Below are 13,528 nucleotides of genomic sequence, written 5' to 3'. Positions count from 1 at the left end.
ATTCCAATACTAATAAGAATACTATATATTTATTAAAAAGTGATACACACTTAACTTTTCAGCTTGTAAAATATTATTTATTGGGTCAATTATGATATCTAATGAACGATAAGCATGAAAGAGATAGATAGATAGAAAGAAATAATATTTTACATTTTGTGTGTAAAATAACATCCTTTTATATTTATTTATTGGATCATAATATATATTAAAAAATTATTTAATAGCAACTAATTTAAATATAAAAAATAATTAATTATTATTTAATTAACTTAAACATTATTTTTTAAATTAAAAATTATTGTATCTAAAATATTTTTTATTATTAGTAAATATTTATAAAAATAATTTTTAATATCAAACATTAATTATCATTTTAACTACTAACTATTTTAAATTTTAAATTAATTTCTAATTTTAAATTGAAAATTAATTCAAAATCTAAAATAACTAATAATTAAAATTTTGATAATTAATATTAAATATTAATTTAGAAATTATTATTAATAATAAAAACTATTTTAAATATTATAATTTTTTAATTCATAAAATAGTATTAAATTTAGTTATTATAGTAATTTATTATTTTTTTTCAAAATAAGTTACTATTAAATAATTTTCTTGCACATGTGAGGTCAAAGTATCTAAGTAAATTGTTTTATTGGTAATAAAAAATATAGGATTTATCATAAAATTATTGCTTTGTCTTAAATATTAGAAATTAATTTTCAAAAGACGATTATTTTTTAGAAGGGGATTATTTATTGTAAGTGATTTACATAAACTTCTTCTTTCCCGGTTTATTTGACATTTTAACAAAATAATATTTAATGTGATTATATTTTAGGTTATGTTTGGATATCAAGATTAAAAGTAAAAATTTATCACCGTCTCATTTTCCCTAATGTTTGTTTACATAAAACATTTATGATAATTCGATTCATATTTTGATAAATCAAGAAATTTATAACTTGATTCTATTCACCATGAATTAGTGAGTTAATTAGGTTCATGTTTCACTAAACATTAACAATAACTATAAGTAAGTGGTGAAGATAGTAAGAGTTAACTTATATAATATTTGAACAAATTTAAATACTATTGAACAACATTCTAGTATTAAAAACAATAAAGTGTCAACTTACATAATAAAAAATAGTCAATAATTAAAATGAAAAGATGATGAAAAGAGTTATAAAGGGATTTGGGTCCATTTTGATACTCTAACTTAAAAGGGGAATCAAGAAAATATACAAATGGGGAAAATGGCTTCCCATGACCAAATGATCATAATTTAGCATAATAAGAGATTGTCAAAATTTCTATACTTATGATACATGTAAGGATCATTTTATAAAAAGTATCTAAAAAACAAGTGTGAATAATAAAATTTTACAATATAATTTTAAGAAAATAACATTTTTATTTCATTATATAGTATTTGGCATATCTCTTGAACCAACAATTTCATCTTATCTGGTATTTGGAATGATCATAATAGTCATCAAATAAACAAAATAACATTATTTTTCTCTAACCTTAATTGTTGTTTTACTAAATTGTTCCAAAAATTTAGGAAAGGTCCTATTTTTTTCCTAGGATGTTTGATTTGCAAATCAAATGTATCGCTACAAACCTAGTCTAACATAGATTCTTCTATTGATTTTAATCTCAGAATGAAGTAACAAAAACATTTATATCTAACTAAAACAAGAAAATAGACATTGAGATATGAAGGAAGAAAAAATGACACTATTTAAAATGTTAATCGGTCAAAATTGAGCATCATTTCGTCATCATCTCATGGACAGTATCTCTTGAGGAAAGTAAGTGAACATTCTAATTTATACTCAATATAACATAAAAAAAAAAATTTGTAGGCCTAATTAGCCTTTTAATCCTTATATTAAGAATTAAAAGTCAATTCTCAAAATTTTAAAAAGTTCAATATGATCTCAATTTTTTTTAAATAATTAAATATGATTTTTTTTTAGATTGTACTCATTAAAACATCTTTATCTCAATAATTATTTCAGTGTACATTTAAAAAAGACTTAGATCACCATATTGAATTCGCTTTAAAATAGTTGAGACTTCATTGAACTTTCAAACAAAATTAAGACCAAATTGAATATTTTAAAAAACATTAAATTGACATTTGATTTTTTAAAGTTAGAAGATAAAATTAATTTTTGACCATTAATATAAGAACTAAAGGGATAATTAAACATAATTATTACTTTTTGAAATCATTTCTACACAAAACCAAATTCACAAAGTAATTATACACATGAGTATCTATTTTAAAGTTGATTAAGATTTGATTGTATTATATTTAAAATATATTTATATTTAACAAAATTGCATTATAATTTTTTAACTGTAATGTTACATAATTTATTTATAAACATATATAATATAAATTTAAAAACAATTATATAAATATAATTCACATAATATCTCTTTATTTAACACATTTATAGTTTTTTAAAATGTTGAAGAATTTTATAATGATAAAATAAGGCAACAGTATCAACTGAACTAGAAAATATTAATTTAAAATTTATATTAAACTAAAATTAAACAAATCCTGAATTGATGTTTTTGTTTATGTCATAAAAAAATGAATAAATTCGTAATTGTGATGGTGAAACCTTTCTTAATTGACAAGTGGGAATGGTGACAAAATGATGAAATGAGTGACATGTTTATGAACTATGAATCTGTTAAATTTGTCCTACATTCATACAATCAACATCTTTGACTCTCACACCACACACTTCTTCATCTTCTTCATGACCATGAAAACCCTTTGAGTTCTTTCCCATTCATCATCAACCACACACCCAACTATTGAGTTTATTTTATTTAATTAATGATTTTATCTCAAAAATTTCTACTTTTCAACTAATTATTGAATGTAGAAGAATGTATTACAAATTCTCTTATTCAATTCTCTTATTCACACAAATTACTAACTCTTAGTTATTTAAGTTTAGAATTTAGGTTTTAGAATTTGTATACGGACTCGGAAATCATAAAGTGTCTTTTATTATATTCTATTTTTATAAAAAAAATCACAAATCATGTCCCAAAACAATTTTAAATTTTTTTATGCATACAGTTTTCATCACACTCAATTTTTTTTACTAAATTAATTATTAAAATAGATAAAATTTTAAAAAATTATTAAAATATGTATATTGTGTCTTGACACAATTTTAGTGTGAAGAAATATTGTCACTTAACACGATTTAGTACATTTGAATTGAAATCGTGTTCAGATGGTGTTAAATCGTGTTAAGGTAGTACAATTTTGTTATAATTATATTTCAATTAAAATTGTTGACACCTTGACACAATTTAATAATTATTACACTAAAATCATGTCAAAATAATACATATTTCAATAATTTTTTAAAATTTTACTTATTTTATTGATTAACCTATAAAATTAATTTTAGTAAAACTAATTCATTTGACTTTAATTGCTACTCAAATTCTCAAGTATAGAATATATATATTAAAGGAAACAAAATTATTATGAAAAAGTTGGCAATAATGCAAAATGTTTACAAAAGAACTTCTGAAAGACCAGATGAAAACCACCACTGCTGGGTTATATATGGTTAGTATAATAATGCAAAGGGGAAAAAAACTAGGGTTATAAATAATTTGTTTCTCTTTTTTTTTTATCTATAACAAACACCATCAATGATGTTTTAAATAATTTTAAAATAAATAAAATATTGAAGTAGCATCTTGATGATTTAAGCAAAATCAAACTGAAAAACTTAACAATAATTAAATAATAGAAAAAGGTACGTATATAATTTGTTTTCGTTTAATAGTCTATTTGGGTTGGTTAGACGTGTACCATTCTAGTTTTAAACAATTAATATAGCACGTGTACTTTTTAATTTACGCTAATTTTTTAAATATAAAGTAACTGAAATATATTTAAATTTAAATAAATAGATCAGTAAAATATAAATAATTCGAAATTAAGAACAAAAGAATAAATGTACATAAAGAAAGTTGAAAAGTAGTTATCAATTTAATATTTTTAAATAGACAGACTAAATGAGACAAAAAATTATTTTATAAAAAAGTTTGACCCAACATATCGTATAAAAGGATTAACAAAGCAAAGTATTTGAACCAAAAATAAATAAACAAAATTGTTTGGGAACTTGAAGATAAAATTTAAAAAATAGAGAAAAAAATACCAATACTAATAATTTATATTTTATGTATATGCTACATAATGTACTATAATAATCGCAGTTTTGATTATAAGAGATGAAGAAACATTTACAAGATTTTTACTGATATATTATAAGTCGACAACATAAGCAAAATTCTCACACATATAATTTGAGGGAGAAAAAAAAAATACTTAAGAAGATCTTCATCAATAAATTGTAAGTGAACCACAAGTAAACATAAGTAACACATTTAATCTAAAATCATGAAATATATATCATATTTTATTATCACATTTGGTAAAAAAAATATTACTTTGATAACTGTATACTGAAAAAACAAATGGCTCTGATACCATATTATGAAGTGAACTTTAAGCCTAACTCAACCCCATAAAATCGACTCATGAGGTTGAGGTTTGCACTCACTTATATACAATGAAAGGCTCTAATCTCTAGTCGATGTGGGATCTCCAACAATTATTTTGACAATTGCACAGTGAAAGATACTGGTATACAACTGTGATGTGCAACAATGTAATTTCAAAATTATTTTATTTCTTTACATGGAGGCAACAATTCAACAAAAAATAATTATCTTTAGTGTTATCTTATGATGTTTGATTGTCAAAATATCAACACTCTTTTAAAATTAATACATTTTAATACAAAATTATTTTTCTCTTATATAAGGTTATCAACATTAAAAAATTTAAAAACTATTTCTAAATGTTGTTGAATTAAAACTTGAAATTCATAGGTGTCCTCCATCATGGGTTTTTAATAGAAAAAGTTGAAATTTGATGGTGATAATTCAAATTGTAGAATAAAGATGAAGAAAAAGTAGGTTAGTAGGTAAGAGTGGGGAAGAGTAGAAGGTCCATTTGAACCAGTGATCACTTCAGACTACTTTTATTTCTTCTTCTACCGTATTCATTGCTCACATTTCTAGACTTCGATTTCTTTTTCTTTTTTCATCCATAATTTACGCTTCAGCATTGTAGGACATGGGTCTTAAATGTTTAGGGCTGACCTACCCTACAATTATCTTTTCACTCATAAATGTTTTGGTTTTGAGAACATGGTAGGAGTCCAATATTCATTAGAGAAAATTAATATAAATAAGATATGTTTCAATATTTTTAATATTGTCTCACGTTCTTAAGAATAGTCTATATATATCTTCTTTTCTTTTCTTAATTCTTTGAAGGGTATTTTAAATACAAAAACATCACCAAACTTTGAATTTTAAAATTAACAATACTCTAAATAAAATAATTAACTCTAACGATATTATCTTAATATTAGATCGGAATAATATATAAATAAAAAAATTTACAAATTTATTGTGGTAAAATTTTTTAAGAAAAAAAAGTTATAAAAGCTTTCATGTTAGGTATCATTATGCAACTTAACATTTCAACTAGACTGACACTTCAAGTAACAACAATTATTTGTCATTACATGAAAAAAATATTATTAAAAAAAAGAAAAAATACAAATATATGGGGACTAGGCCAAAATCCATATGTTAACAAAAACGATACATAGGTAAACTATACTTATTCATAAATAATTCTAAGAACAAACTAAATGAAAACCTATTATACCAATGAAATGATTCTCTATGAATAAATCTTAAATTAATCAATTTATCAGCACACGTATTCCCTTCACGAAAAATAGGAGTAATCCTATAAACCTGATTTTCACACAATAATTTAGACAAGTATTTCATTGATTACGAAGTATCTATAAAATATTAGTCCTAACAATAAATGCAACACAAACCAAGGCAGAATCACATTGTTCTATCACTTCTCTTCGATGAATATTTGCTTGTTATGTTCCTTTCAAAAGATTAAGCATTATTCAAAGTCTCAAATTTAGAATGTTTTTAATAATCTTCTTTTCTTAATTAATCTTGTATAATCTTTAGAATTACACTATTAAGTATAATATTCAAAGAATGACAACTTATTACATTAATATTTTTATTTTAAACTAAATTATTAATATATATTATTATATTATTAAAATAAAGTTGTAAAGCGAATGTTTTGTTGATAGAATAATTTTTCTTGTTACTCAATGTTACGTGATATGCTTGTTTTCTTTCTAATTATTAAAATTATGTTAATACTCTCAAACATAGTGAATAAATATTTGGATATCTTAAACATATTACCTAACTAAACGAATAAATTTTCGAAAAGCGTTTAGTAAAATAAAACATTCATTAATAACCGAATTTAATAGAATTGATATATTAACTTATTTCTTGACTTGAAGCAACTCAAAACTAGTTTTACATGTTTTTTCTTTAATTTTTTGTCATCATAAATTTATTTAAAATATTATTCCCCATTGATAAAATATATTTTAGTTAATTTAATTAGCTGTCTTATAATTTACCACAAATTCACAGCTAATCCGAAACATAATCAATTGAGTTTTACGCGCTAAGAAAGCGTGTTACGTTACCAACATTCCTTTCTGTCGGAAAATTTTCCGTAATTTCCTCCAATTTCCAACCCCATTGTTTCCACTAAGAAAACATTATTATAATTATTATTAATTCAACGAAATTATAACTACAGTTTTTTAAATAATTATTATTAATCCACTTTAAATGGCAATCTAGATTGAGCCTTAAGTGAGAAAACCAAATATGATTTTCGAAAACATTAATGAGAATGTTCTTCTAAAGGACAGAGACTAATTCTAATTGGATGAATAATTTTTTTTTTCATTTGAAAGGGGTAAGTATTTTTATATAATAAATATAAAATAATAACTTATATTTGTGCTGGTGGTATTGTGATACCTACTTATATGGTTTTGACGACTATTAAAGTAATGATTAAAAATATTATTTAATTTTCCATACTACTTTATTTTATATTTATGTAATATAGATATCGATACAAATAAAAAAAATCATTCATATCTATATATTTGATAATTACAAAATTATATAAATTGATAATAAAAATTTATAGATATAAATATGTTTTAATTGTTTTTAGCACAAAGATGATTTTTATAATTGTTTGAAAAGATTTTTCCTTATTTTTTTAATTATATTAAAAATTTATATAATAAATTTAAATTTTTAAAAAATTAATGTATTTTTTTTCAAAATTATCTTAAAATTATATTAAAATTGTCAAAAATTCAACACATTTTTTGAATTAAACATTTTACCAATATTTATTTTACAAGTATCGTATGAGAGTTCGTGCCATTTAAGAAATATATCCAACTTGATAGTATTACTAGTCATTCTTAATTAGTTGTTAACTTACTTTAATGTATTTTTTTTTACACTAATTTTAAGTTAATTGTTTACCTAATTTGATGTATTTTTACATGAAGATCGATTAACACCAAATATGGAGATATATTAGAGGCATTCTACAAGAAGTAATTTTGATCTTAGAGTATCACCTTATGATGTGTTACTAACCTCATATTTGACATTTGTTTGAGAAGAGGAAGAAGAAGCATGAGAATTATAACAAGATTCATATTTATATTTAAACTTTGAAAGTGGCTCACTTCTCTTACATACACAAGGACGAAACACACAAAAAAAACAAATTTTTTTTCTCAAAAGCAAAAGAAAAGGGCAAAAACTTGGACTAGTGTTTGGCAGCATACTGGTTGATGAGAGAGAGGGCATTGCTGGTGACCTGAGCCACATTCACCATTCTGCCCCTGATGGCGTCCTTGATCTTCCCGCTCAGCGCCTTTCCGGCGAACCCGTCGCCGCACGTGCTCTCGTCGGTGAGCGCAGAGCTGACCCACGTCTCCACGTTGCTCATGTGCCAGTCGAAGTCCTGGCCCTTCAGCTTGCAGAGCTTCAGCTCCTTCAGGGAGCGCGAGAGGCGGTCCACGCCGTCGCTGATCTCCTCCACGCAGTCTTTTAGGGCGGCGTATTCTCGCGGCTTCAGGCCCTTGAACTTGTTGCACTTGGCCACGAAGGTTTTGGTGGACTCGGTTTTGTTGAGGGCGAGGGAGAGGGCGGTCTGGACCAGCTGGTGGGGGTCCTGCTGGATGGCGGCGGCGTAGACGGAGAGCGACTCCACGCAGAGGGCGGGGTACTGGGTGGCGCTGCAGGAGGACTTGATGAAGTTGGTGGGGTTGGAGAGAGTGAGGGCGCACTGGAGGGTGCAGAGGAGAAGCAGAAGGAGAATCCCAGAGTTTGCCATTGTTTTTTTTTTTGTTTGAGGTTTGAGAGAATTGAGAATTGAGATTTGAGAGTGAAGGGGAATTTGGATCTGGATTTATAGAAGAAGAAACTCTCACACACAAACACTGCAACCCTGTGTCCGTGTCTATCTCTCTACCACTGTTTGCGTGGGGTAGTCGCACCACAATTAAATAAATCACGCTCTTTCGTGTGGGCTCTCCATGCCAAATATCTAGGTATTATACCTTAATTATTTTATCATTTTTTAATAATTATTTTTGACTTGAAACTAAGAAAACGATTATCTTCCTTCCTCCTCCGTTCATCTTTCCTTATACTCGAATGATTTTTTAGTATCCTTTTTGCTTTTATACTCTAAGTTTATATGAATTTTGGGTTGGATGGTATTTGTAAAATGTTGTTGCTATTAGTATGAATGATGACGTATTTGATTTTTGGAATATGTGTCTATTTATATATTTATATGATTGTTATAGACCTTTGTTATTACATTGGATTAAGAATTTGGATGGTAATTAAGAGTGTATTATCTAATGTTTAATCACTAATTAGTCTCGTTAATTTTTGTTTGGACATAATGGTTTGAATCGTTTTGGTCGATCTTGATCGGATGCTGAATCTTCAAGAAGTGTCGTATAGACCCAACTTGGTAGAATAATTATTCTTAGAGAAAATAAATAAATTTGTTGAATTTTGTTAGAAATCACACTTCGACTAGAGATTAGAGTCTTTCATAGTATATAAGTGGATGCAAACCTCATCCCATTGAGCCGATTTTATGAGGTTGAGTTAGGTTTAAAGCCCACTTCTTAACCAATTTTGAGGTGAAATAATTATGAAAAAATAGGAGTGAGCAATGTGGGAGTGTAGCTTTGGGTTTGATTTTAAAAGTTTACCTGGCCCCTACCGACGTTGTGAACACTCTATGTGAAAGTTTCTAAGAAATTCGCGTTCACACGTTACTCTCTCTGTTCTTCTTCTTCTCTCGGAGAGCGTGAAGTGTCTTCCAGTTAAAAATTAGAGACTAAGGTTTTGGTACACTCACAAATTTACAAGTGTTTCAATGTCGGTCAAGAATAAGCTCTTCTTCTTGGACCAATACCACAAAGACAAATCCACGGTATTTAAGAATATGCCATGCATTCAAAACTAATATAAACAAAACAAATAAGTAAATAAATATTGTTATGATGTAGTCTTAAATAAAATAAGAATGATAATTTATATATATATATATGTCTTTTTAATATATTTAAATGTAATTATAAAAATTAAATCGTAAAAAATTTTAAAATTGTTTTCGAACGAAGTTGGGACTAAAAAACGATTACCTCCTTTCTCGATCTGTTGGTCTACTCTCACTCTCCTCATAACAGATTCCTTATTTTTCCTTCACTCTTCAGCTTCTCGTTTTCGTAAACTCCAAACTCGGATGACAACAGCAAAAGACACTCTGATGCTCAAGTGAAATTTTGATATTCAGTTTTCGATGCTATTAGTACTGAATGATGACATACCTCATTATCAAAATTTATGTTTATTTATATGATTATCATGGATTCCTTATGATTAGACTGGATTAAAATTTTAGATTATGATTAAAAGTATATTAACTAATGTTTCATCATTAGTCTTATCAATCCTCTACTTAAGCATAATAAATTTAATCATGTTTATCAACACTTGACCAAGTGTTTAGATTTTCCTTGTTGTACAAACTGACTGGTACAAAATCAATATCTAGTAATTGCATTAACAAATAAATAAAATCATTTATTATGAGAAGCTCATCAAATGATCTTATGTAAGAACGTTTGCACCGATTTTATTAGTGTTGTATCCGTTAATTCATACATTCAATACTCAAAAATTGATGTTATTTGGCAATCAAATTTATGGACATCATAAATTCATGTCTTCCTAAACCTCACGACTTGTCGATTTTGTATTTAGTTTTGAGATATTTAAAATAATATTTGTATGAGTTAAGATATGCATTAAAAGAATGCATAATGGGGACACCCTCTTATATGAATGAGATTTGGTTAATTTTATAATGATGATTAGTGTTTTTTTAACCAACAAAATGGTCCTACATGGTCGACATTATTTCAAAGTATAGCTTTCAGACACGGTGTTGAGATGTGGTGGTGACTGCAGCCATGTGCACACACACCCTTTGATTACTGCAACTTGGACTCATCTAGAAGCGTCTGCTACGTTCCATTCTTTTCTTTATTCTTTTTTTTTTCTTCATCATGTTCTAATTCTTAGACCTCACGTGCTAAATCTCCATTTCTTTTATAAATGTTGGTTTCATTGATATTAATTAGTTATATATCTAGTGTGATTTTGTCTTCTTTAATTATTGAAAAGATTCGTTTACGGTTAAGCCAAGTTTAAGAAAATGACATGTTTCCTTCGTTTTCTTAAAACGTGTTTATGGAAAAACTCTCAAGAGAATTAATATTCTTTGTTCTCATTGTTTTTAAGTTGAATAAGGTTAATTGTGGTTGTCTACTGAATGCGACTGGTTATTTGGTTGTTATTCTTTAAATTATTATTAGAGTAAAAAATAGTTTAAAGATAATAAAACATGGTTAAAAGATTATTGGGTCCGTCCTAATCTTCGCTGAGCATAAAGTCCCATAAAAAATATAGATAGAGGTAGACCATATGATAAAAGGTAATAACTCGTTTGGCTTTGAACCTCTCATAACATATTGTCACTTACAACTAACTTAAGTGTTCGAGTATCTTTGCAAGTATTCCACCATTTGAATCCAACGAATAAACTAAGGAAGGAGATTACAGAGAGAAGATACTTGTTAGGGAATATTCGGTCTCGCACATTGTAAGAAGAGTGGTATAACACATTATTTAGCAGTAAAACAATATTAAGATGTGACAAATGATTTACCTTAAAACAAAATTAGACGGTTTGGTTGTGTAATTATTAAGGTATTTGAATTAGAGATTAAAAAGTTTTTCATGTATTCATATAAGTTAACTGATATGTAAAACTTCTATGTTTTATTTGGTTTAGATTTGTAATGTTTTTATATGTATGAGTTTTGACCCAGTCTCTCACATTTATTTTTATTTTTACTTTTGTTTAATAAAATTTTTATATAATAACAAATAATAGGTTTAATATCAAATGCCAGTTTAACCAAAATGTCAATTTACATAATAATATATCTAAACATCAAGTTTCATTAAAAAAATAAATAAAGAGTACATAATAAACAAATGAATTTGCAATATAAGACATGATGATGATGCATTAGAATGTGAGGAAAATAAATATCTAGTCAACAGTTAAAGTAGATAATTGAAAATAAAATTAGTTATAAAAGCTAGACCATATATTTTATTTTATTTTTTAGAATGAATAATATTCATTGTAATTAGTCTAGGAATGGAATGATTTAATAGAGGAATTGTAAGATTATAAGTTATTGGTATTTGAGGGTTGATTAGACGCAACATAAGTTAGAAAAATATCAACTTCAAAGAAAAAATAAAACAAAAAATGAATCTTATATCTAATTGAATGATGCAATGAAAAGCAGATAAAATGATGGTGTGAAACGTTCAAGTTCACACTTCTTTGGTATAAATGGGATGTGAAATGTCCAATTAACCAACTGTCCCCTTAAAGTATGGACACTCTCCTTTTTCTTTTCCTTTCTATCAATAACTTCCACCACAACATGCATACATACCCCACCAAAGGCCAATCATTTAAAAACACTAATTACTATTTATTCATCAAATTTATATATATATATATATATATATATATTTTCCCGTATGTCAATATAGTTACACATCGTTCAGGAATCGAGGTCAATGACAGTTTTATACTCCCTCCTCCTTCACATTTCGAGACGCCTTTTCAGGACAAAATCGTGACAGAGCATCAATTTCCAAAGCGGACAATACCTCGGATGCGGTGATTGACCCTAGCAATGTTGTCAAACGGACTTGAGGTCGGAACAATATATAAACAAAATGCATAAAATGGGTTTTTTTAAAGAATATGAGAAAACTTTTTCCACTAAATTTTTGTCATGATTTTCTCTATTTTTTACTACAAGAAAATTATTAAATAAAAACTAATTTTATATATAACAAACATCTGATCTATATTAAAATTATGAAATGAAACTTCCTAAATAATTAATATAATATATTTGTTTGACTATAAACAAATAAAAAAAATAATTTAATAAAAGCATAAACTTTTATACTTATCATTATAAGGTATTTCCTCAGTGTTTATTTGGGAAAAAAAATCAAAATTCTTTAGCTAGTCCTACAACAATGTATACTTAATACAAAAAAAATTCAAATTCTTTAGTTAATTTAAAACGAATTTATACTTAATACATTTGAAGAGAACAAAACACAAAAAGTTTTAACACATCTCACTTTCACAAATTTTTAAATAAAAAAAATCATTAAAAACAGAAACTTTTACACGTAATACTATAAAAAAAACTTTATGCATGTGGCTTGAAAAGAGAAGATTTAAACTATTTACCAAACACAAATTAGAATAATTTATTTATTTATTCATATATTAATAGTAGTTTATAAATAATTAATATCCCGTATTAGAAAAACTAGTTAAAATAGATTAGTGTTAATGCAATAAATATAAAAATAATCATATTTTTTATTTTGATTATTATGTTTATTTATATAATTTTGATAAATACTTTTACTTTTCGGCAACGATTAAAGTAGGTATCATGTATATCTTGATCATATTCATTTTGTATGGAATTTCATATCGGATATTTTTGTCTTATTTTTCTATGACACTATCAAATTTATATTTAAATTATATAATGACATTCGCTGTAGCAACGTTACATTTTTTAAATATTTAATTCTTTTAATTATTCTGTCACATTTAACATTGGTTAAGTCGATTTTATTAAAAATTTAAAGAATGTTGATCTAAAAATACAAATTTTAATACTAAATTATAATATTAAATTTTTACTTAAACAAGTATGAAAGCATAGTATATTAGTTCTAAAACTTAATGAACGTATATTACATATAGAAATATTCAGAGTTTATAATCAAATAA

At 25.9% G+C, this 13,528-nt stretch overlaps 1 protein-coding gene across 1 annotated transcript; it reads right to left on the bottom strand.

Annotated features, from left to right (window-relative positions):
- Nucleotides 1-7,720: 7,720 nt before the first annotated feature.
- On the bottom strand, nt 7,721-8,746 carry LOC137834632 (21 kDa protein). Its single transcript, XM_068642716.2, has one exon. The coding sequence runs from the start codon at nt 8,417-8,419 to the stop codon at nt 7,850-7,852; it is 570 nt and encodes a 189-aa protein (XP_068498817.1). The 5' UTR covers nt 8,420-8,746; the 3' UTR covers nt 7,721-7,849.
- Between the last annotated feature and the right edge of the window lie 4,782 nt (nt 8,747-13,528).

The sequence above is a fragment of the Phaseolus vulgaris genome, chromosome 5 (genome assembly GCF_051622355.1).
Source record: "Phaseolus vulgaris cultivar YP4 chromosome 5, ASM5162235v1, whole genome shotgun sequence".
Taxonomy (NCBI): domain Eukaryota; kingdom Viridiplantae; phylum Streptophyta; class Magnoliopsida; order Fabales; family Fabaceae; genus Phaseolus; species Phaseolus vulgaris.
The sequence above is the reverse complement of the archived record's forward strand: the minus strand, read 5'-3'. Positions and strand labels throughout refer to the sequence as shown.